The sequence below is a fragment of the Gymnoscopelus microlampas genome (genome assembly GCF_963454915.1).
Source record: "Gymnoscopelus microlampas genome assembly, chromosome: 5".
Classification (NCBI taxonomy): Eukaryota; Metazoa; Chordata; class Actinopteri; order Myctophiformes; family Myctophidae; genus Gymnoscopelus; species Gymnoscopelus microlampas.
The window spans coordinates 45053530-45079019 of record NC_139942.1 but is presented as its reverse complement, the minus strand read 5'-3'; the positions used below and the strand labels follow the sequence as shown (position 1 = coordinate 45079019).

At 41.2% G+C, this 25490-nt stretch overlaps 1 protein-coding gene across 8 annotated transcripts in view; it reads right to left on the bottom strand.

Annotated features, from left to right (window-relative positions):
- Positions 1-516: 516 nt before the first annotated feature.
- apol1 (apolipoprotein L, 1) overlaps positions 517-25490 on the bottom strand; it is a 27752-nt gene continuing 2778 nt past the window's right edge. Inside the window, exons 5-38 of one of the 8 annotated variants that reach the window (XM_084057526.1) lie at positions 25208-25279; positions 24733-24807; positions 24553-24627; positions 24395-24463; positions 23284-23352; positions 23095-23166; positions 22606-22674; positions 22401-22469; positions 21903-21968; positions 21713-21784; positions 20785-20853; positions 19963-20028; positions 18975-19025; positions 18608-18658; positions 18415-18462; positions 18202-18261; positions 18031-18084; positions 17772-17822; positions 15527-15580; positions 14534-14599; positions 14214-14291; positions 14066-14125; positions 13495-13563; positions 11419-11505; positions 9630-9686; positions 9336-9422; positions 7819-7869; positions 7045-7116; positions 6874-6924; positions 6523-6573; positions 4617-4694; positions 4201-4240; positions 3827-3878; positions 517-3044 (exon numbers count right to left, since the gene is read on the bottom strand). In XM_084057526.1, the coding sequence (XP_083913652.1) occupies positions 2081-3044; positions 3827-3878; positions 4201-4240; positions 4617-4694; positions 6523-6573; positions 6874-6924; positions 7045-7116; positions 7819-7869; positions 9336-9422; positions 9630-9686; positions 11419-11505; positions 13495-13563; positions 14066-14125; positions 14214-14291; positions 14534-14599; positions 15527-15580; positions 17772-17822; positions 18031-18084; positions 18202-18261; positions 18415-18462; positions 18608-18658; positions 18975-19025; positions 19963-20028; positions 20785-20853; positions 21713-21784; positions 21903-21968; positions 22401-22469; positions 22606-22674; positions 23095-23166; positions 23284-23352; positions 24395-24463; positions 24553-24627; positions 24733-24807; positions 25208-25279 (3075 nt within the window). In that variant the 3' untranslated portion in view covers positions 517-2080. Of the gene's footprint in view, positions 3045-3826; positions 3879-4200; positions 4241-4616; positions 4695-6522; positions 6574-6873; positions 6925-7044; positions 7120-7818; positions 7870-9335; positions 9423-9629; positions 9687-11418; positions 11506-13494; positions 13564-14065; positions 14126-14213; positions 14292-14533; positions 14600-15526; positions 15581-17771; positions 17823-18030; positions 18085-18201; positions 18262-18414; positions 18463-18607; positions 18659-18974; positions 19026-19962; positions 20029-20784; positions 20854-21712; positions 21785-21902; positions 21969-22400; positions 22470-22605; positions 22675-23094; positions 23167-23283; positions 23353-24394; positions 24464-24552; positions 24628-24732; positions 24808-25207; positions 25280-25490 lie in introns of all 8 variants that reach the window. The other 7 variants (XM_084057525.1, XM_084057524.1, XM_084057528.1 and 4 more) reach the window with 7 other exon arrangements.

The following is a 25490-nucleotide window of genomic DNA, read 5'->3' as shown; positions in this document are numbered from 1 at the left end:
TAGACACCAGATGTCACAATCTATACAGGTAAGAATGTCACCTGCTGCCACAACCTAACTGGATGTTGTGTCTTCAGTCTCAGAGGTCCTAAAACAAGAACAGTCTAGGCTATAATTAAAAAGATTGTGAGCATTGTGGGCTTGTAGATCGGCTATTTTCAAATAACTGATTTAAGTGTTTTAGACTGACTTTGATGCTATATTAACTCACTTTTCTTGGGACCCCCTCAAGGACCCCTGGGTGTCCCCATACTTAGAGAACACTGCTCTACAAAGCAGGGACCTCTGTCATGCATGTCAGACCCATGCTTCACCTGCACTCATTACATGAGCACTGAGCAAGGACAAACACCAAGTACAATAAGATTAAAGCGCTTATCTCAACTATTGTTTACTGAGCAAATACTGTCGGTGTTAGTCAGAGTCAAATGAATGAAGTCATAGTAGTGGAAATTCAGTCTTTACAGCCCCATTATATTGCATTTCACTCAAAGCACTGTTAAAACTGTGAATGAGACTTTTTCTAAAGTTTTATTAAACAATTTGGTATGTAGGCTACTGTACATAAAATCCCGTATTGCACATAAGACAGTACCACAGTCCCGTTCAGATCATACATCAAAAATATACATTTAAGTTGATTAAATAAAAACAGATATCAGACACATTATAGTCAGTTGAGCACAGATTGAGCTTCTCAGCCCTCATTTTTTGAACAGTGGTCTCAAGAGAAGAGCCAACACAAAACCTCCAGCAATGTTAAGGAAAACAGCAGAGTTAAGAAAAATACGTCTGCATGGAAAGCTAAGACTGCATCTATTACTTTTACAGACAGGCTTAAACATAGTTCTTTTTTATTTTCCAGTTTTAATATGGTATTTGTTTTATTCATGACGTTTACTTTTAACTCACTTTTAAGCCCAATATATATACTTACCAAAAATAGCAGATTTACAAGGATCTCGGTTATTTTCGGCGCTAAGTATACCTCAGGCTTTATGCTGCGGATTGTATTGTGTACACAAAAGTCATCAAGCTCTTTGCTCCAACACTACACTAACAGTATCAGTCGAACAACTCATTTTAAAAATCCCTGCTTCACAGAACCATAACCTCAAGGAAAGGATCTGGGGGGATTGGTTTGCATAGCAGCTCTGAAATCCACCAAACCAAGATCTGGAAATAACAATCTTTAAGGTGCAACCTATCTCTAAAGGCGTCATAAATAACAAAGGCACTACTCCAGAAAAGCATTAAACAATCTCTAGTGTCACCAAAACCTGCCGTTATAGACTAAAATCTATTAAAAAAAATAATCTCCCATTTATAAAAGCAAAACTTACCACCAAAATATTTGGCGACATTTTTGGATCCTACAGCATTCTCTGAAAAGACAATATTATGGCAGTTTCAGACATTGGCATGATATACAGTATACTCAACACCCAAGCCTCAACATGAGTTCCAGTAGTGTAAATGTTGTCCAGTTAATTTAGCTTAGAGTTGTCTTTGGAAACAGAAAGTTCAGGACTTTTACAAGCCTTGATCACCAACATTCAAAATATTTTCATGTCACAATGTTTGTTTCTGAGAAATTGGCACAGGCCTTTTGTTAGCATCTATTAGCAATGCTAGATCAAGTGTTGGATATGACACTAGGCCCAATACTTTCAAAATCACAGAAAAAGGAGTATATATGTTACTGTAAAAACGTTTGAATATCTAAAGGGAACTGAGGGTGTGGGAGAGACATCTGAAACACAAAAAAATAAATAAATGAAGAAGTGACATTGTAGCAAAACAATACATATGTGAACAGTTGTCGGTTCAAAGTGATTTCTTTTTTGTGTTTTTTTTTCTTCCTGTTGGGTATTGTAACGTTGTGTTTTTCTTTTTCTTTTTTCTTTTTATGTGATGTGCATTGTATGTTTGTGTGTTATAAAAAATAAATAAAAATTCTAAGTGACAAAAAAAAAAAGTGTGTGTGTGGGGGGTGTTTCGTGTTTCTCTCCTGAACGTTCCCTTCAAGACCTTAATAATAAAGTAGTTTTAGGAATTTAGCTAGCCTTAAACGCTTTTATCAAACATATTCTCGATTCTCATAGTCCTTTTTGATGGCCTTTTTAATGCGGTCAATTTCATCTTCTTCTTCTGAACTGTCCGGCTTCTCATCTCCCGCCTCTTTCTTGGCTTTGTCCGAGGTCGCCGTGTCGTCGCCGGTGCTTTCGGGCCCCTCCGTGGAATGCAGCTCCTCTCGTATAGAATTGAGCTCCACCAGGCCGTCGTGGAGCTGCTGGGCCACGTCCCTGATCTTGGCAGCAAACTCCGACTTGGCTCCTTTCTTGAGTTCCTTGGAGTCTTTGGCCACAAAGTAGATGTCCATGCCCACGAAGAGCCCCGTGAGGACCCCGGTGGCCATGCTGGCGATCTGGACGGCCCTGGCCGCCGTGCTGCCGGCCACGTTGGCGATCTGCACCACGCGCATGATCTCGTTGGCGTTGATGAGGATGGCCTTGCCGGCCATGGCGCCGTCCTCGTAGAAGTTGCTGTTGAGGGCGGGGAAGTCCCGGTTGTAGGCGTGCTTCTTCATCTTGAGCAGGTCGAACTTGCGCAGGTGCTCGATCCCCTGCTTGATGAACAGCATGCACTTGTTGAGGTCGGTCATCTTCTCCTGGTAGTCCTCCACGATCTTCTCCACCTTCTTGCGGTCCATCGAGTTGTTCACCTGGTTGGAGATGCCGGCGCCGGCCGACGTGAGGCCGCCCGTCGTGGCCACGCCCAGCCCCACCGCCGTGATGATGAGGGAGGTCCCCATGGTGACGGGCGCCAGGGCCAGGCCCACGATGGTGGCCACGCCCCCGATGGCGCTGGTGGAGCCGCCGGTGATCTGGGCGATCTTGGTCTTCTTGTTGAACTTGTCGAGGTTGTCGGCGATGCTGTTCAGGTCGATGACGTGCTGCCACAGGCTCTCGGCGCGCTCCGAGAACAGCTTGTTGAAGACGCGGATGCCCTTCTGCACCTTGTCGGCCGTCACGGCAAACGCCCTGGGGAAAAAAAAAAGGAAAAGGCGAGTTCATTTGAGCGAGCGCGGTCATTCCAAAATGTTCCACAGTCAGTCTGTACGCAGGGTACAGCGTTCGCACTCTGGCAGGCAACACTATAGCCTCTACATACTGTGCCATGTGAAAAAGCAAGCTCATCAGAATCATATTGGTTTTTGCCAAGGTATTACAGCTAGACAGCAATTTTCCTGGGTGACATCAGTCTTATGTTACGAAGTGTGAACATACTGAGGCTGGGTAACATGATAACATCCTGAAATATGGATATTATTAGCATTCAATTGTGTTGTTTTACACACCAAGCTATTATCTACACCTTAAAACGACCCCTTTGGTAGAGGTTTGGGTTGTGTAGTTACCTTATCGTGATGTAACTCCAAAGGTGGGCAAGAAATAAAAAATAATTGCTCAATTGATTAGAAAAGAATATTCTCCTCATTGACTTACATTGACCGTTATTGTTGTATTGTTAACAGTTCTCAAGTCACTCTTTTAGCACGTAATGACACATACTGTAGCAAGGCTATCTTGACTACCTATATACCAATATACCCTGTATACTTTGTTGCATGACGAATAGTGAAAACAGCATATCTACAAGCTCGCAATGTGTTGCGGTGCGACACGTTGTGAGCGTGTAGATCTGCTAGTTTTGCTGAATGTTTGTCTATTTTCCCTGAATGTTCGGCTACTATTATGAATAGTACGTATATTATGTGGTGAATAGCCAGTTTGACACCAGGTGGGACTCGGCTGTCACTTACTTAGCCTCTTCTTTCTCTGTCATGTCCTCATCTTCAGTCACGTCCTCCCATTCTGTAGCAGCAGAGAGAAACAATCAGCCATGTTTGTGTTGTATCAAAGCCAAAATAACACGCGTGTAAAGTGTGTGTATGTTATACTGCAATCATGTTATTTGTAAATTCTATATATTTATATTTTGTTGTTAACAAATCATGTTCTATTAATATTTTTATTGTGTTATACATAGGTAGAGGCCTCGTACTGTATAAGCCCTTTGGGATTCTTGCCTCCTCCTGGCACTTTTCTTTTTATAGTTTGTGTACTGTTTGTGTACATTGTGCTAAATAAATCAAATCAAATCATATGTCCATGGGTTTGTGTTTAGTGTGCTTACGTTCCACTGTTCTCCACCACTCCATAAGGCCCTCGAAATCCTGAAAGACATCGTTACACTTTGACTTAAAGAATGTTCACCACTATCTACACAGCTAACACAAGTAGGGTGCAAAAGTTAATCAAAAGAATCAATTTGAATCGAAGAAAGAAAATATCGAAAACAGCAGATATACAAGCTCACAAAGTACCGCAATTCGACATGCTGTGCCTGCAGATCTGCTGGTTGATCAGACTAATATAAATGATTTAGTTATTAGAAAAAAATGTATCCACATTTTTTTATGTTGATGTGTTACATTGAAAAAGAAATCGACAGAACAATCGCAAACAAAGTACCGTAATCAACAGATGCAGCCCTAATTCAAAGCATATTAAATAGAACAGCGGTTTTCGCCCCCCCATGCTGGTACTCACCTGCATTTCCTCAGGATCACTTCGGTTAATCCGCAATTCCTCCAAACGTTCAAACAGAGGCTTGCTTGCATTTTCATTCTGAAATGAATAGACATACAGAAATTAGTTTGAGTTCGTTGTCCAAATTGTGTTAGTGGGACGACATATATTTGTTGTAATTATATTTTGTATCCATTGTTACTGCAATACTTTCACATGTTGACAAGTACATTCAAGTACATTGTCCCACACATTTTTAGCATATCTTCGCTGTCTGGCAGAAAACAGCTAACTCCATTTTGCTTTTTCATTTTTCATAAATCAATGCTATTGAACACCCTTTATGTATGTGTGTTGGTTCAAAAAATATTGAACCAATGAAAAGTATTAAAAAGTGCTTCTGACAAAACCAGCTAACTCCATTGGATCCTCAAACTGTCTGCTAAACCAGCTAACTCCACCAAAGGGGGGTGGAGTTAGCTGGTTTCGCTGACTCCAGGCTCCACCCCCTTTTGACCTCCAACCTCATTGTGAGCTTGGAGGTCCATTCAGCCGTTCTTATCAATGATGGACAAAACCTCCTAACTCTTAACTTTTTGTTTTGTTTTTTCATTTCCTGAACATTTTACATTTTGGAGTTTGCTGGTTTCTGCCCAACAGCAGAGATATTTTAACATGTAGGTCAGTGAGCATAGGGGGAGAGAGAGAGAGAGAGAGAGAAAGAGAGAGACAGAGATAGAGGAAATAGAGAAAACAGAGCGAGAGAGAGACAGTGACAGGAGAGAGCGAGAGAGACGGAGAGAGAGCGAGAGAGAAACAGACAGACAGACATACATACTGTACATACAGAGAGACAGAGGAGAGAGACAGTCAGAGAGGGAACCATGGTGAAAGAGAAATAATCAAAGTATCTCATTGACTGAATGATATCAAACAACAACAACGACACACAACACAAAAATCGGTTTCTGTTTTGTGAGACGGGGGGAAGTGGTCATTGCCATTGTCATGTTGAATGAACGCCAACGCACAGCTTTTTCACCACCGTTTTGAAGAAGTGGGAAGGGGCCGAAATCTCCACTGGTGCACACAGAAAAAAGGAAGCAGAGAAACAAGTCTGGGCACATTGCAGTCTCATCTCCTCTCCTCTCACTATGGGGACATGCAAAAACACACCGTGTGGCAGTGAGGAGCACGAGGGGGGCAGTGTTGCCATGTCTGCTTATTATAAGCGACTTCGGGCGGGTTGCGTTTTTTTGGGGTCGTTCTTAAACATTTTCATATCGAGGACCCCCAAATTAATGCGCATTTGTCCACAGACCCCCATCTGAGAATATTTTGTGCCATGGACCCCCATACAAGATTGAAAATGTTTCGAGAAATATTACAAATTTATACAATTTCTTCTCGATCTTTTTGAAAATAGCCGATCTACAAGCTCAGAACGCGTCGCATCGCGATGCGTTTTGAGCTTGTAGACTCACACAACTAGTGTGTGTGTGTGTGTGTGTGTGTGTGTGTGTGTGCGCACGCTCGTATGGCCCGTAGTCACTTCAATTGGGCTCGTTTTCATAGACCTGGTTGCTTATTTCTCTCACAAAATCTGGCAACAGTGGTGAGGGGGGCAGGGAACGTTTGTGTGAAGAGAAAACTGAGAGACGTGTGAGGGTTAAAAGAAACAACCCACATTTAGGTCATAATTGTCCCTGCTGGGAGCCTGGAGAATGCCCCTGAGGCCAATCTGTAAATGGCTGCGGAATAAGCATTGTTTTCAGGGAGGAGCGAGGAGTCAGGTGACTAAACCCATGTGACAGGTGTTTTGCAATGCCAGACATGTTAGACATGACACATTTTCGGTTGGTGTGCTATCCCATGGGTTGAGATGTACAGATGTTTTCAAAATGGTACTACTGTACTTCTACCGTACCTCAGCTGTCTCATTGGCATCAACTGTTTCCTTCTTCTGGTCAGCCTTAGCCTGAAACACACACATACAGTTAAGAGAAAAAAAGCCATGATTTTGCATTTAGATATTCTTCCGTGTGTGTGTGTGTGTGTGTGTGTGTGTGTGTGTGTGTGTGTGTGTGTGTGTGTGTGTGTGTGTGTGTGTGTGTGTGTGCCGCCCGCCCCCAAACACACACACACACACACACACACACACACACACACGTAGCTCAAACAAAATAACCCAGGGTAAGGGTGTGGTTAAGACAAACAAACACTGTAACCAGGTGAAGTAACAAAGCGTAAACATCATGTAATTTGAATGTTACAGTACCTTAACCCGAGGCATGAAGGGATTGTGTTTCCTGGGTTTCTTGACTTTGGTCTACAAAGCAACAACATGAAACAATGTTAACTAATGGAGGAGTAAATAGTCTAATGTTAGAAATACGGCTGTCAAGTGGAAACGCATGTCAAACCCATGGAGACTCGATGTGTCCCTCACCTCTTCTGTCTTGGCCTCTGCCTTCTTCTCTGACTCCGACTCTTCTTTCAGACCCTCATCATCAGATTGAGCCTGCTGTAAGAAAACAAACATCAGCCAAACAATAACTCAATCATAAAGTTGTTGAACATGTTGAAGTGCACATCTCTATCATCTACACTACAGTATGTGCAAATATAATTACTGCAACTAGCAAAGGGTTATACAGTACATAACATTATATAATATTTCTGTACCCGTGTCTTCTGTACCTGAACTTTAGTAACCTGTGACATATCTGCAATATAGCCTACAGTATTTCTATTCTTGAATATGTTAGCTAATCCGAGGCGTTTTGTTGTTGTTGTTTCTTTGTTTGTTCTATTACTGCTTATATGTTTGTCTTTTATTATTATTGTTCTAGTATGTGAATATATATTTCAATCAAAGGATGCAGTCCCAATAAGGAGATGAGGCATGTTTTGGAGCAATGTAATGAGGAAATACTTTCATGCAATAAAATCAGAACAATTGCTGCCATGTGATTAAAGCAATTATGATGAGGCAGCCAGCCGAGTTTGGCAGAGCTCCTATAAATGGTGTCATGTGTAATCGCTGCCTCTACAGGTGAAATTTGTTTTTATCTATGATAACATCATGTAATGAGAGAGACTCCTAAGGCCCCTATGGTTGAATCACACATCATGCAAATAACACTAGATTATACCAGCAGCTAGTACACATTACATGCTAAAGACAAACAGACATGGAGAACATTGTGTGTTTGCATGTTACCTTGGCCCGAGGCACGAAGGGATTGGGTTTTTGGGTCTTTCTGACTTTGGTCTGAAACACAACAGAATGAAAAGTGTTACAGTAATTCATGGGAAGAGAACACCGTCTTAAAATGGTCATTTAGGAGTTGTGACTATGAGTTAGGGATGGACAGAAGTACTCCTTGCTTTTTTCTATGTACAAATGTTAAATAAATAGTAAATGGGACTAAGTAAGTACTACAGGAAAGCTATCCCTATCCCCTTTTATTTTTTTCTCTCTCTCCTCTTATTTTTTACTTTCTTTATGTCCCCTTCTTTTCCCTTTTTTATTTTTTGCATTATTAACTTCTGTTTGTATGTATTTTTTTTAAAGAAAAAAGAATGATGCAGGATGAATTAAAGTGAAGAAAACTTGTACTGTAAGATAATTGGATGAAATCGATAACATGTAATGTAAATTGACAGCCACCACCAAGCAGAGTGATATGTTTGTTCGAAATATTTTGAACAAAGTGATGGATCAACCATGCAATGTAAGATTGTGCAACATTAAACGCACACCCATCATAAGAGTACCAGCTTGCTGCACTGCTTTGTTTCTTTATGCTTGATGCACATCAAGCATGCAGAGCAAACCACGAGACTACAACCGGCAATCCAACATCACGTAATTTACAAGTACATTCCAGCACCGCTTATAGGCTGCTAGAACAGAGCATAGTGACCCATAGTGTTGCCATGTTCGCTTATTACAAGCGGCTTTGCGACTTTTTCTCGTTGCTTGTAAATATTGGTAGTTGCGGGTTGCGTTTTTTTGGGCTTGTTCCTAAAGTGTAGTTGCTTATTTAGACTTGCTGTCTAATGTTGTTTAAACCAGTAGTTCTCAAACATTTTCCTGTCAAGGACCCCCAAATTAATATTTAGATTTGTTTGCGGACCCCCATCTGAAAATATTTTGTGCCAGGGACCCCCATACAAGAAGTGTGTTGTTAAAATGAATATATTCCACCTGGCCGCTTGTCTCTCTTGCTAAATCTGGCAACACTGGTTACCCAGCTAACTGACAACAACATGCTTCCTCTTAAGCGAAAAGAAAGTGTTTTTCAGTTCTGTTTATTAACTACACGAACCCTGGTGATGCAGACATCTGATCCAACCCTGGAACATCTGAGTTCAGGGATTCCCCTGTCTACCAGTTTTGGCCTTTCTCAGTGTTCCTACTATTCCCAGGATGCATTTCGTGGGCAAGCATCGGCCTGACACCCCCATGTAGTCTATGGCTGCCTTTACATCAACCTGATAGACTAGACTGTTCAGCTGCATGGCTGCTAAGGGACCGTTAGCCCTACAACAAATATACAGTATAGAGGTAAAGGTGAAAATTGTGATGATGTCGTGTTCATTTTCACGCGAGAACTCAAACAGGGAAATCATGTAAAATTCACATCCCTACTGCGATCAGGAAGTTTGATCTTGGGCAGATAACCCAAGATGAAGTGGAAAACCACAACTGAAACATTCATAATGGGAAGTCACCTCTTCCTGTTTGTCCTGGTTCTCCTCTTTGTTTTCTTCCGTGGGTAAAGTCTCGTCTTCCTTCAGTCCCTCGTCATCAGACTGAGCCTAGAATAGGGAACAAGGGAGTAATAAAATCATCAAAAACTATTACAAAAAAAACAAAAAATAAATATATATATATATATATATAACTGATATGGTTATTTAATTTTGTTCAAATATGATTATTTTGGGGGTCGCGTCTTGAAAAGTTTGGGAACCCTTGCTATAGATAACACAAGAGAAAGTGCAGAGTCATGAGAAATGATGTACCTTGGCTCCAGCACGGGCCATAAATGGATTATGGCGTTTGGGTTTTTTCACCTTGGCCTGAAAATTAAAGAGTAACATCATGGCGGGTCAATGAAACACAACATGGCAAATAACACTTTTAGATTATTTCAATCAATGGTTGGATGAGCTGATCAACCTTCTAGCTCAGGGTAATTGTAAACCGCTTGACAGCACAGCATATTTTGTTAAACAACTGTCACTAGAGTAATGATTCCTTTGTAGAAGAATGAAGACACTACAAGACACATTTCTTGTGATCAGATGGACATTATGGGAGGGACACATGCATGAATAGTACGGCTGATGATTAATCAATTGGTGCAGTAGTCTTTGTCGACCAAGACTTTGTTAGTTGATTAGTCCTTTTTCTGATTGTTTTCCATGATGAATTAATTATTTATTGTAATTTAATGTGCACATAACTTGTAAACTCTATGAATAACCCTTTAATTCTCTCAGTCTGTTAGGCCATTGTGAAATAAACATTAGAATGTTCAGATCTCAACCTCAGCAACCTGAAAAGGCTGCATGATTGAATGTGGAAGACACACTTTTACAGATTTGTTGATTAAATCAACTAATCGATTAGTCAGCAAATTCCTATGACTATTAATTGATTAAGAATTTCATTAGAGGACTGCCCTAATGAATAGACCATAACGGTGCGTTTTAACAGCGGGCGATTCAGGATAGTATTTTCCGGAAGTGCATTATATGTCTATGAGAGCCGGCAACTACTGGCGATAGGGCGAAGTGGGCGGGGGGGGCGATGATTTTCTTTATCTTTTGGACGATGTCGCCCGGCGATCGCCCGAGACTCTCCCGCTGTTAAAACGTACTGTAAGTGAGAAGACACACTCTTGTAAACTGGCTTCAAGTTTCTGTGCGACGTAATTTGCAATTTGAGATATATATGGATTTTAGCTCTACTCTCCATTCAAGTCCCATGGGATTGAGTACACTTGAACTTGGAATATAATCCCGTGACCCAATTTATATTTGTCACCTCCTGATACGATAATGGCTTGGAGCTCGGCCCTGCCATTTGCATGGCACTGTGGTAAAGACAGACGTAGTGAAACAGGAAACAAAATTCTTATCAGGGCATGCTGGGCTCAAATTACAGATGCAAACAATACAATTCTTATGCCTGATTTCCTGACGGCTTAGTTTAAGGCTTTAGCGGTTGTGCTGAACTGATTGAGAGTACCAGGTCAGCTTTACACATTTGGACAATTCAGATTACATCATATACAAAGTAAATCACAGGAAAAAAACTACAAATACCACATCACGGTTGTATGCCTCCATAAACAAGCAGCAGTTTACATCTGTGTCTATCCAGACTCATCCAGTGTATATTATGTAGTGAATGAAGACTTTGAAGGGATTTAATAAACGTGTTTTGTGAGGCCATGGTGACCCTTGACCTTTGACCACCTACTTCTAATCAGTTCATCCTTGAGTCCAAGTGGACGTTTGTGCCAAATATCAAGACATTCCCTCAATGCATGCCTGAGATATCACACTCACAGAGGTTTGGGATGGACGTTCTTACGGACATGCAGTACATAAGGATTCACGGACAACCAAAAACACAACGCCTCCAGCCACAGCTGTCTGTTGGCGGAGGCATAAAAGAGTATACTAAACTGTCTTTAGTTTTATCTCCTTAAGCTCCACCCATCTGGCACTCAAAGCAGGTCGAACCAAACACGAGGAAGGATTTGAATGTACCAACTACCGCTTAACACAAGGTCAGACTTACCGTTTTGCTTTCTGTAGTACAGCCCTCCTCTCTCTCTACCGTCTCAGTATGAAGACACTCGTCCTCCCTCAGTCCTTCATCATCTGACTGGCTCAGGAGAACAACATACAATTAGCAAACGTCATTAAAAACTAAACAAAAAGGTCCATGTGACCCATGTTGTGTATTGTTGTACATTTTGATATTCATATGGTATTTCGTATGTGCTTCACACAATGGCACTTTGGCTGTTAGGGCCCTTGCCCACAGTCAGATTTCTTTGTACAAAAAAAAGGATATTTAATCACATAAGCCTGATTAAACTCTGGCTATTAAAAAATCTACAAGCTTCGCATCGCATTGGGTTGTGAGCTTGAATATCTACTAGCTTTGACAAATTGAAAAGATGCCCAAAATAAGGACGTCAGTTTGAAAGTTGTTAAAATGAACATATATAAACACAATTCAATTCCTGCATTTCTTTAGATGCATTCAGAACCTACTGAACAATAAAACAAATCTCATCAGACTCTGTGTGCAAGGGCCTTCATTCATTATGTGTGTGCGTGAATGTGTTTTCAATGTGCATTCCCATATGTGTGTGCCTTTTTCGGCTTTTGCATAGCATGTCTGACTGGTCTGTTCAGCTCTTGTAATTAGAGACGACAACAACTAATTATCACGCTGCAGTTTCCTTTGGGCAAGGCCAGCATGGACGAACCATGCGGCAACAATAAACTACACACACACACAACACAAACAAGAATATGCTGACCTCTTGTTTCACCACGGGACAAGCACCCACACAATGATCTCAGCTCTGATACCGAGTGTGGATCACAAAAGGACACACATGGGGGTCTGGCACTACAACACACCAGGCTTTTTCCACACGGCAGAAAGCCTGGTTTTAATTTCATTGTGGTTTTCCTGGTTTTCATCCAGTCTAGTAGTCCACGCCTACTCTAGGATTCTAGAAAGTGGTTGCCGGTTGTGGTTTAAGGTGGGGGCGGCGCTTGTTTTTGTTCCCCAATGTGAATGCCTTGCCGACTCAAGTAGTCTAGTCTCGCCAGTCGCGCAATGAGTTGGAATAAAACATGGATACACCAAATGAAGTATTCCAAGAAGTACTTGAAGAAACTTGACAGATTCATCAAGGTACTCATTTTATTCCAAGGGGAATCATTTTGGAGGAGCACGTTTTTGGTTTCCGCCATGGTTTCTGACCGCCTGATGACGCAGTTAGTTATATCCGCTCTAGCCCGGATCAGAAAACTGCAACAGGAGTTGATCCCAATCTACATCTACAGTACAACATACCTGTCACCAGAGGAACCCACCACAACCACAATGATGTAATCAACTCTCACCAACCCCCCTACAACCATACTCCCTCATAACATACATTATGATGTATACAACATAATCAGCTAGCTTCCTCCAGAGACGCTAGTCTTCAATAATCCTGGCATACATGAGATCATTACCTCCAAAGCTATGATAACCAGGTCATTACAGTGCACAGTAAATTGCACCGTGTTAATTAAGCTCTGGGAGTGTACAAATGTTAGTGGAAACACTAGCCGCCTCCTCCTCCCCCCCACCAGGATCAGCACCATGGGCGACCGGGCCTTCTGTTCAGCTGCCCCTCGACTGTGGAACTCACTCCCGGACCAGCTAAAAGCTCTGCAGTCTGTTGATGCTTTAAAGAGAGGACTAAATACTTTCCTTTTTAATAAAGCATTCGATTATTCCGTTTTTTTTTTTGTGCCCCCATGTTTTTAATATTTTTTTTAGACTCTTATTTATTATCTTTTTATGCTAATGTTTTTTTTATTCTGTACTGTACAGTAGCACTTTGAGATTTGTTTCAAATGTAAAGTGCCATATAAATGAATGCATTATCATTTATTATTATTACTAAATGTAACCGAGTGGATTACTTGTACACTACATTTGTACACTCTCAGAGTTTTAGTGGTGACTGTACTGAGTAGCTGAGTGGGAAGGTTAACAGTTTGATCCTCAGCTCAAACTGATCCCCCCCCCCCACACACCTTAAATTAAGCCTGAGGGTTGTACTGTGTATAAGCCTACCTCCGCTGTGGGTTTGGGGGCACCAGCCCGTCTCCCCTTCCTCTCCCTGGGGATCATGTTCTTGCTTTCCTGTGAAGGACAAATGAAGAGTTTCCTCTTATAAGTGGATGCATGGACCTATGAGAACAGGTGACAACCACTGTCAGGGACAGAAGAGCACTAAAAATAACAAAATGACAAAACTTACACAACGTACAAATGGGAACCTTTTCTATTTCAGAGATTCTGATATATTGCATTTTGGAATCAAATAATAGCCATTAGGGCTGCGACTATCGATTATTTTCTGATTAATCAAATAATCAAGAAGCATGTTTTTTTGTAAACATTAAAAAAATCTATATATCAGTGAATTATTTTATATTTGTCGTACAACGATGCTGCACAAAAGTTATATCTATTTTCATTATTTTTGAAAATCTATTTATCAAAATCAATCATTTCTGTCTAATCGATTAAATACATTTGTTTGATTAACCGTTTCACCCCTAACAATCGTACTATATTACACTGATTAACCGATACCCGTCATGAATACAAATCAAGCCAAATCAATCTGTAGATTCTGTACCTGATGGTCTGTGGCTTTGGTCCCCTTCAGATTCTCGTATGAGGCGGTCTGCTTCAGCTCCTGTTGGGACAACGACAGCTTAAGGCTACAGACTTTGGAGAACAGAACACACAGCAGAACAGATAACTCACAGCAACACACTCCTTACCTCTTCGCTGGGTCTGGCCGGGATATGCGGCGATTCACCTCTTTCCTTCCTCTCTTGCTGGATCATGTTGCCTTTGACCTGGGCAAGGACACACACACACACACACAGCACATGAGCACACGGGCGCAACGGTCATACACACACGGCGCGCTCGGGCCAGACAGAGAGTACTTATGACGTTTAATCAGCGTTTCAAAGCGCCGGAGAGTGAGTGAAAGAGGAAGAGGAGACGTGTGAAAGGAAGGTATATTTGTGTGTGTGTGTGTGTGTGTGTGTGTCGTCACCGGTGACTTGCTTTGTGGTGCAAAAATAGAACTGACCGGTTTCGGCTTCTCCTCGCCTTTTATCTGGTTCTCCTTCAGAGCGTCGGTGCCCTCGCTGTCCTTCTACGCAAACACAACAACATAAGCAGTTTTGCATCAACATACTATTCATGTAAAATATTCATGGTTAGCTTGGCTTACTTCATTAATTCTACTGTAGCTAAATGTAACCACAAGTCCGCCAAACAACAACATCAATTACTAAGCAATCAAAGAAGGAACGTCATGGCTACTACATAGTTACAAGAGCAAAAGAAACAAATAAACAATATTCCGACCTGCTGAGAGGTTGACCAAAACTCCTCAATAGGACTGGGCAATATTACTGTATTATATGAGACTAGATATCGCCTGGGATTTTGAATATTATAATTTTGTGATATGACATAAGTGTTGTCTTCCTGGTTTTAATCACACACAAATTTAAATTAAAAAAAAAATCTGAAGACCTTCAAAAAGATCTACAAGCTCACATAGATCAGCTACTGATCAGCTATTTTTGACGATGTTTGAAAGAAAAAGAAATAAGATATTATCATCATCATCACAATTTCAATAGAGGTATTTGGTCAAAAACACTGTGGTTTGATTTTATCCATATCGCCCAGCCCTACCCGACATCATCACCATCACCAGCACTACTACAGCAACCCTTGGTACCATGGTCCATCACAACACCACCCCTAAAGGATCCTCCACCACCAGGGTTGCCAGATCTGCTTATTATAATTTCCCCGCAAGATCTTTTTGACATATACATCAGCTATTTGAAAATAGCCGATCTACAAGCTCACAAAGTGTCGCATCGCGACGCGTTGTGAGCTTGTAGATCTGCTATTTTCAAATAGCTGATGTATATGTTAAAGTGCTCATGTGGCCCATAGTCACTTCTTTTGGGCTGGTTTTCCTAGACCTGGTTGCTTGTTTCTCTCACAGAATCTGGCAACACTGACCACCACCCTCATCAATCCTATTCACCAAGATCATTACTTTGTGTGCAGAACGGAATGGATTCAGTTTGGTCATGGCTTCAGCGACTGTGTTCTGAGAGGGAGGAATACATCACTGTCAGATTTAAAACGTACACTTTGAAACTTATGGTACACTTGTAAACTTTAGCCGGTTATTTTCCCTTCCCAGGAGATGAACAAATTACTTAAAAGCTTATTGTCACTTGTGCTGATAAGCATTAGCTTATTCCTGCTCCTTTTCCAACACATCCATTGTTTTGATTTACCGTTTATTGAGATCGTTGGATTCATTTTTATTTTTTCCATCTACTCTGTTCTTGCCTCACTGAGTATCTTTTACAGGGTAGAATTTCTCATCTAAAAAATGTTATTTGCCTTGTTGGCCTCATTTGTTCTCAGTTAACCTTCTTAAAGCAGCAATCCAGGACATATCTTAATTACAAAAAATATATTTTGAGTGTTTATGCAATAGAACCAACAGGTGGTCTCCCTACAGTTCCATTGAGACATTTAGACACTAGTCCAGGTAAGGACACTTACTGGTTGACAATGTGTCAATCAGAGCCGTCTGGGAGAAATGCGGGGCCCGGTGCGAAGTCGCGTGCTCGTTTTTGCGGTTTTGGGCGGATATTTCTGAGTTTTTGGTGGTTATTTGCGGTTATTTCTTTATAGAATTCTTAATAAACGTGTTCACTTAAGAAAAAAAAAAAGGAAAAAAAAACTTTTTTTTTTTTTTTTTTTTTGCGGGGGGGGCCCCAAGCGCGGGGCCCGGTGCGGCCGCACCGCTCGCACTACCCTTCCTGCGGCCCTGGTGTCAATACAATTATTTGAAGCATATGGCACACTGGATTGGACCACCATCCTTTATTGTAGTTTGGACATGGTTGCACTTACCTCTCTCTGTCGGGAAAGTGAGACAACACATATAAAACTTACAGACTGTATCTTTTAGAGCCCGCTTCACCATGGGGCATGCATGGCTAACAACAGTCACCTAATATTGTAACACTTTCTTCCTGAAATAGGACAACTTTCTTCCTTTTGATGTTTAGTAGCCTTGCCAAACTTAATTGCCTATCTCCTGTGTCTGTAGCGTGAGGCGGTGGTGTACTTGTGTACATAACGCCAGTATGTCGTAGGGACTTTTACTCCCTATCCATCTCTTGATGCCGAGTGCTAACAGGGAGGCATTGGGTCCCTTTTTTAGCGGCGCTAGCCGCTCTATACCTTTAGGTATAGAGCGGATATTAGCCCTCTATGCCTGGCTTTTGCGTCAACGTTCTGATTGGTCAGGTGCGCCAACGTTCTGATTGGTCAGGTGCGCCAACGTTCTGATTGGTCAGGTGCGCCAACGTTCTGATTGGTCAGGTGCGCCAACGTTCTGATTGGTCACTATTCATGACATCACTATGTTACTATTCATGACATCACTATGATGTCATGAATAGTGACCAATCATATACAAGCTCATCTTGTAGATCTGCTATTTTTAGCGGCGCTATTAGCGGCGCTAGCCGCTCTATACCTTTAGGTATAGAGCGGATATTAGCCCTCTATGCCTGGCTTTTGCGTCAACGTTCTGATTGGTCAGGTGCGCCAACGTTCTGATTGGTCAGGTGCGCCAACGTTCTGATTGGTCAGGTGCGCCAACGTTCTGATTGGTCAGGTGCGCCAACGTTCTGATTGGTCACTATTCATGACATCACTATGTTACTATTCATGACATCACTATGATGTCATGGATATAGAATTAGATGTCTATATAAACAATGACTAAATAAACAATGAGTAATATCTAGAAATATTTAATAATTTCATTTTATTATTCATTTGGCTAAAGTCTCCTTCTAGGTAAGTTATTTAAAGTTAGATCCTCAATTTAACTTTATCTGTCCAAGATTCTTCCCAATATGACGAATAGAAAGAGAAAGATACAAGAACGTAATGTAAAAACATATCGATGACAAAATGTATCAAAGGCGCCGCTACCTTCACACAGGGTGTGATTTTTTTAATACTCATTGGTATGACCAGGCCGGGTGACTGAACCCCGACCTCCCAATCTCAGGGTGGACACTCTATCCATAAGGCCATCTGAGCTGGTGAATGTGATGTTCAGTTTCTCTAAAATTCTTTATTTAGTTAGCCATTTTTGCTGAAACCAATGAGCTATGGTGAGTGCTAATGCCTAAATTGTAGGATATTCCTAGGAGAATAAACTATGTAAAAGGGACGTGTCTGTATCTGTAGGTTCAAACACACACCTGTTTGTGGACTGGTGGCTCCTCCTCATCTTCCTCGGCTGCTTTCTCATACTGTGGGGGAAAGACACACATTAAGAACAGTTTTCTTTGTGCTTCAATCTTTACTTTATTAGGTAGTAGATTGTTAAGAGACAGGAAACCAAGGTCAGAGAGAAGGGTCACATGCGAGACATGAGGAGAGTAGGATTCAAACTCCCCACATGATTCTTTTGTTGGAGGATCACAATCAATGATCTTCACAATGCCAAACAATGCTCACCTTGTTCGCAGCGCGGAAAGGATTCAGCTTATTCATGGCTCCAGCAAACTTATTCTGATTTACAACAGAAAATAAAAGAGAACAACATACTATAAGACTACAGTATATAGTTCACCCATTGGAATAATAATATAAATTCATTTTTTTCACTTTTTTTTAAAACAAACAAACCTGTTTCTGACTTGACTGTTCATTGTCTAACAGCTCGCCATCAGAATCAGGACTCTTCTCCTTAAAGTGGAGACAAAAACAACTTGCATTACTACTAGGCCGACTATCTACTACTAGCCTGCCACTAATACCACTATTAACAATAATACAAATTATAATAATAATAATAATAATAATGTTATCTATAGTTTTCTGGCCTCAAGTAAGTCCTACCTTTTCATCAGTGTAAAATGTACTATTTGATGTGCTGCTCACACCAATCTGAAATAAGGAAAAATGTCCATGTATCCTGCCTCTTCAAAAGGCAGAAATCCTTTTCTATTTCCAATAACATTTCCTAGTTCAGAAGAGGCTAACTAATAGGAATTTGGAGTGTAAAACAGCAAGCTACTCGTCTGGCACCCACCTGCTTGGTGTTGGAGGTCTCTGCTGCCGAGTATTCAGCCCTCTCTTTATCCTAACACAAACACACACACATCAAAGCACTGATCAATCAACATACAGCAGTGTTAAGCCTGGGTTATACTTAGTTGTAATGGCTGATCTCATGGATTAAAGCAAAATAAAATCTCAAAACATGTCGTTAGGCCAAATCCTAAAAATCTGTGATTCGTGAAACCGTGTGAAATCAGTCGTGGCGACTGAGAACTTTAATCCATGTGATCTACAAACTCGTAGAACGTCTATTGTTGTGCGCAACTACAGGAAGTACAATTCAGGCATTATCAATGATGTCTCATTTGACCTTTGGGTGCAGGGCGGCAAACAATTACCTGAGCTGAAGACTGGAATGGATTCCTGAGAATCTTACCCATCATTCCACCCTGAGAAATAAATAAAAAATGGTGGTTATATGACACTTGGTGGCATCAACACAGTATCCGTTACAGTGCTAAAAAAAACACACATGAATGATTTTAGATTAGTTGTATTTCATACAGTTCAGGAAAGAGCAGAAACAAACTGAATACAGGCTATACTGTGTATAAAACGCAGGTGAAACAAAAAGCCAGATCCTGTTCATCCCCTCTTTAAATAATTCATAAAACTGCCCTCAGGAAGACACTATAGGGCGCATGCAGCAACCAGCTGAACCGGGACATTTACAAAACCAATTGCAATAACTGCTAAATTCGTAACCAACATTGACGCTGGAACAATGTCCGTTTCTGTTGTCTGAACTGTGCATGTAGTGTTTTACTGTGTTATTGTGATTTACTGTGATGTGTCAATCTGTGAAGCCAAAGGCAAATTTCCACATTGTGGATAATAAAGATAATCTTATCTTATAATATTCTACTCAACATATCTTTCCTATTTTGGTTAGCGAGCATTTTTTTTGTGAGTGTGTTCTAACTCCCTAGTTAGTGCTGGAGGAAGCCAACCGTGTCTACCTGCCCAAAGGGCAATAGATGCAAATGAGCTGCTAGCTATCTCTGGTGCAATTACTTTGAACCAAATGAACCCTAAACGTCCCTGTTCTGGGGGGGGAATTAGACGAAAATAGGCAATCTACAAGCTCACAACGTGTCACAACGAGACTCGTTGTGAGTTTGTTTCAGCGAAGAGCTTTTCCGTAGCGGGAAAAATTACGGGACCAAGTATAGACCCCTGTGGTCAACAAAGTATATAGGGTTTTTAATAAAACGTGAGCCGTTCCTTTAATGATAAACAATAGATGAATGAACCTCCTATGCTTTTCTTTACTTGTGATTTTAATAGTTTTTAGATAATAGTTTTCAAACACTTTTTGCCTCTCACCTTCGAGGTCTTCTCTGAGAGACTGTCGGTGCTGACAGACAGTTGGTTGTTTGCAGATAGATCCTCCTGAAGCACAGGGACACAGTAGATGATTAAGGCACATGGATTAAAACAAATAAAATCTCACAACTGGAAAAAATTGTCCAAGTCCTAATATGCGATTTGTGAAACAGCGTGAAAGGAACCCCCACACACACTAGCGCTGTGCTTCTATAAACAATTAGCACAATACTGTATGTAGATTGATGATGTTTTGGTATAGCCATACAGCCACTTGAAGAAATTGCAGATTGATGCTAAAGTCGGCCATACCTGCCTTGACAAAGGATAGTCATTTTTTTTTTTTTTAAAACAATATGCCAGACGCCAGAGGGTTTTAAAAGCCTTTACTTTAATGAAATATCTGAGACATTATGATTTTTTTCTGGAAGATTGCACATGCATTCTATTGCTAGTTTGACCACTTCAAATTCTAACCGGGGCTATAATAGCCCTAGGCTATTTATGTGGTATGCGTGCTTACTCTGTGATCTACTGTGGTGTGATCTTTGAATCACAAGAAATGCAACAATAGTCCTATGTGTGTTGTTATAGCTGTACAATGAATTATGTACTTAACTTATTATGGGTCAGTATTAAAATAACGTTATGAATAATTTCGATACCTTTACGAAATTACAAAATTAGTTTTGATAACAGATTAATCTCCATGTTTGGAAAGAAATCTATAAAGGAGTTTCAGATAGTAATGCATTAATCAACTGGATAAACATATGTATTTTTTGGAATGAAACCCTTTAGAACAGACGTGAACCACCTTACCTGAGACTTAGTCTTATCCCCCAAGGCCTTAGGCTTTCTGAACATTCCACCAAACATTCCTCCTTTTTCCTGTGGAGAAGTAAGCAAAGAGTGAGGCACAGCAAACACTGACCTCTTCCTTCTCATATAACGTCGCTGTCGGGCAGTTTTTCCGTGCCAACATCGAAATGCTTGATCAGGATGCTGGGGGGAAGGGGGGGGAATACCTCACCTCTGTACAGTGACTTGAGACAACTTGTGATTTGGCACTATCATCAAATTGCTTTGAAATTGAATAGAATTTTCGTTATCTCCATATTTCATCTTTTTATGTTTTTTCATAATGCCCTATTTCAGAGGTCTTCAATAGGGGGTCCCGGGACCCCTGGGGGGTCCTCAGAGTTACTACAGGGGGTCCGCCGAATCTTTGTGTGATTCTTACATTAACCACTTCAACCAAGCATCCCTATTCTGAGGAGAACTTTTGCCAAAAAGTTGGCAAAGTGGTTTGGTATAGGGGGGGGAAAAGAGTTAAAGTACAGAGTAAAAGGTCATGTTTACTAAGTGTTGTTTAAGAGCATGGTTAAAGTCTATGAAGCTGCCTATGAAATCTATGGAAAAAAATATATATACAATATATATAATGGGGGTCCCTGCTTTCTCTCTCTCTCAGCCAAGGGGTCCTTGGCCTGAAAACGTTGAAGACCCCTGCCCTATTTTATATACGTATACTTTGTCGTATGAGTGTCACGCAAAAGTAGCCTTGTAAATCGTCTGTTTCTGAAAAAAAAAAATCAAAATTTTCACCTATAATGCCATGCCCAAAGTTGGGACGGCAGGTTCAAAGTAGTTAAGTCTGTCTGTGGGTGTCATAAACATTTAACAAATAAAAAAACTGTCAGGCGGGTTTCCGCCGTCGATATACACAATTTGTTTTAGTTGCTTTTACCTTAGTGTTGATATTGTCAGACAGATTGTCGCTACTGGCTGACAGCTCACTGGATGATGTTGATAGGTCCTCCTGAAAGAGAGGAACATGTGAGCACGGGCAGTCCATTCATCCTTATTTACGGATTATAATATTTTTGGGGGAATACACCAACTTCACAAAGACACCCACGTCATGACGCGGTACTCACCTGAGACTGGGTACTGACGCCGGTGGGCTTGGATTTCTTAAACATACCACTGAACACCCCTTTCTCCTGGAAGACAAACAGGCACCGGTTAGCTATAGGCTAACACAGTTGTTTTTAATGTGGGGGGGGGCGGGGCACCACAGGACGCGAGAGCGGCCAGTTGGAAAGGAGAGGAAAATGAATTGTTTCAATTCATAAGATTTTTGCCAGTTTAACGACTTTCAACCTATTGGTCATTATTGTCTTTCAAGCATTTAAAAGGGGAATTCTAAATTTCTTGAAAATAGCCGATTTACAAACTTACGTGTCGAACTGTGACACGTTGTACGCTTGTAAATTGCAGATTTTCGCCATTTAGTGGGTTTTGTTATTAAACCCATAAACCTTCGAGTATGTTCTTAGCAAGAACCTAGAGCTATTTGGGGGTTCTTAGCATGGAAATAGAAGGGTTTCCGCCTGACAGTGCCGATATACACAATTTGGTTTTGTTGCTTTTACCTTAGTGTTATTGTCAGACAGATCGTCTCTACTGGCTGACAGCTCATTGGATGATGCCGATAGGTCCTCCTGTAAGAGAGGAACATTACATGTGAGCATGGGCAGTCCATTCATCCTTATTTACTGATTTATTTCGTTTTTTTAAGGAGAAAATGGGAATACACCAACTTCACAAAGACACCCAACGTCACGACGCGGTACTCACCTGAGACTGGGTACTAACGCCGGTGGGCTTGGATTTCTTAAACATACCACTGAACACCCCTCCTTTCTCCTGGAAGACAAACAGGCACAGGTTAGCTAGGCTAACACAATGGTTTTCAAAGTGGGGGGGGGGCCACCACAGGACGCCAGAGCGGCCAGTTGGAAAGGAGAGGAAACGTTTGAGTTTCAATTCATAAGATTTTTGCCAGTTTAACCACTTTCAACCTATTGGTCATTATTGTCTTTGAAACATTTAAAAGGAAATTCAAAACGTCTTGAAAATAGCCGATTTACAAGCTCACAACATGTTGAACTGCGAAGCGTTGTGGGCTTGTAAATCGCAGATTTTCACTATTTTGTGGGTTTTGTTTTTAAACCCATAAACTTTCGAGTATGTTCTTAGCAAGAACCTAGAGCTATTTGGGGGTCCTTGGCATGGAAACACAAGGCTTTCCTCCTGATATACGCAATTTGGTTTTGTTGCTTTTACCTTAGTGTTGTTAATGTCAGATAGATTGTCGCTACTGGCTGACAGCTCATTGGATAATGCCGATAGGTCCTCCTGAAAGAGAGGAACATGTGAGCATGGGCACTCCATTCATCCTTATTTACTGATTTATTTCTTTATTTTTTAAAGGAGAAAATGGGGAAGACGCCAACTTCGTGACGCGGTACTCACCTGAGACTGGGTACTAACGCCGGTGGGCTTGGATTTCTTAAACATACCACTGAACACCCCTCCTTTCTCCTGGAAGACAAACAGGCAAAGGTTAGCTAAGCTAACACAGTGGTTTTCAAAGTGTGTGGGGGGAGGGGGGGGGCACCACAGGACGCCAGAGCGGTCAGTTGGAAAGGAGAAGAGAGGGAATTATTTCAATTCATAAGATTTTTGCCAGTTTAACCACTTTTTTTTTACCTATTTTGGTCATTTGTTGTCTTTCAAGCATTTAAAAGGAAATTCTACATTTCTTGAAAATAGCCAATTTACAAGCTCACAACGCGTCGAACTGCGACGCGTTGTGGGAACCCCTAACATACAGTACCGTTTGAGTTTGGCTAAATGTTAATGGGTTTCCATGGTTGAGGATTTCAGAGCTGCTCTTCCAATTATATAACCGTCTACTCAGGGACAGGCTCTGTATTGACTGGCTGCATCATCACACAAACAGCAACAATGCTCTGTTCCACTTTGCTGATGCATGCAGGTCGCCCCTCCCCCCCGACGCAACCCTTCTGCCAAACCAGTCACACCCCATCCACATGGGCATCACTCTTGTAATCTACACCAGTGGTTTTCAACCCGTGGGTCGGGACCACCAGGGGGGGACCCCACATGATTTTGGGGGGGTCCCCAGATGACATTAAACTGACAATTTAAGGACTTTTAAAGACCTTTCCAATACCTAATTATTATTTAAAAAATTATGAAATGAAAAGATCAAAGATCATGGATCAAAAGTAATCAACAAACTATACTATAAAAACTAGTCAAACATTGGCCAAATTGTCAAATAATATAAGAAAGAGGCAAAAATTGTGAAAATAATTCTATGCCGATCTACAAGCTTACAAAATTAGCGGAAATAAGTGATCTAACTCGATGGGGTCTAATAACGGCGAAGCTTCCATGTGGTCACAAGCATGGTCACAAGAAGTTCAAGATCCACATGGAAGCTTCGCCGTTATTAGACCCCATCGAGTTAGATCACTTATGTCCGCTAGTTTTGTAAGATAGGGCTTAAGTGGTTAAAGTGTGCCTTTGAGTAACTAATTTAGTTCAATGGACTCACCTTCGTGTTGTTGTTGTCTACTAGACTGTCATTGCTTGCACCGAGTTCATTTCCTAGCGACAGATTATCCTGAGGCAGACAAGATACAAGATACTTATTTCCCCATATTAAAACAACATTCAGCGCAGAATATTATGCAACATAGGATTTTATTTCACCTGCGAGGGCCTGCGATCCTGACCCGATCTGGGGGAGCGTCTAAAGATTCCACCCAGCACACCTGTTGTTTTCTCCTGAATACAGAAGTGGAGTGTAAAGGTTTATTTTGGGGCGATTTAACAACTTCTGCATAGGACAAAAATCAGTACAGCTGAACACAAAGCAGGAAAAGAACTCACCTTGGGCAGGTTGTTGTTGTCAGTTAAGCTGTCGTTGCTGGCAGATAGATCCGTATTTTGCACAGAGAGCGAGGCCTTAAACAATAAGAAATGTGTGTCAAAACTCAAAATGATGTCCTCCCATTCTCAAACCATTCATGGAGACACCTATTGTTAACTTGCGACAAGTGTGGCACCAAATTGTGCTAGTAAGCATTTAAAATCTCACATGCAAACGTTCTTATGAAAGAGAATCGATTGGAGGGTGAACTGATGATTTAATGTTGAAAAGTGCTGGTAGATAATGTCGCTGGAATAGTTTTTAATATATAGTATACAGTATATGTACTATATCTCCTCACATGAGAACTTACGTTGAGTTTCGCCCTTTTTGTCTTTTGCCTTGGTCTAAAGGTCACAAGATTTATGAAATCAAGATATTGGAAACGACAAAGTAAGAACAAACAGTGTTCATAAAGGTTGGACATCTACACACCTGAGATGCTGTGGTCTCCATGGCAGGCCTCGTGTTCTTCTTCAGGATTCCTTTGAACATGCCCCCTTTCTCCTGACAAACAGTTTGTGATGGACAAGATGGACGAGTCAATTAGGACCGCCGACAGGGCAGATATATCGGTCACTAATTAACTTTTTTTTTACGACGTCGGCATTAGTAATTATGCAGCCGATGAAATCAATACATACATTTGTGCCCATAATTTCCCTCTATACCAGCAGTTATCAGCCACTGGGGTAGTGTGGTGGTGTTAAACACGTGT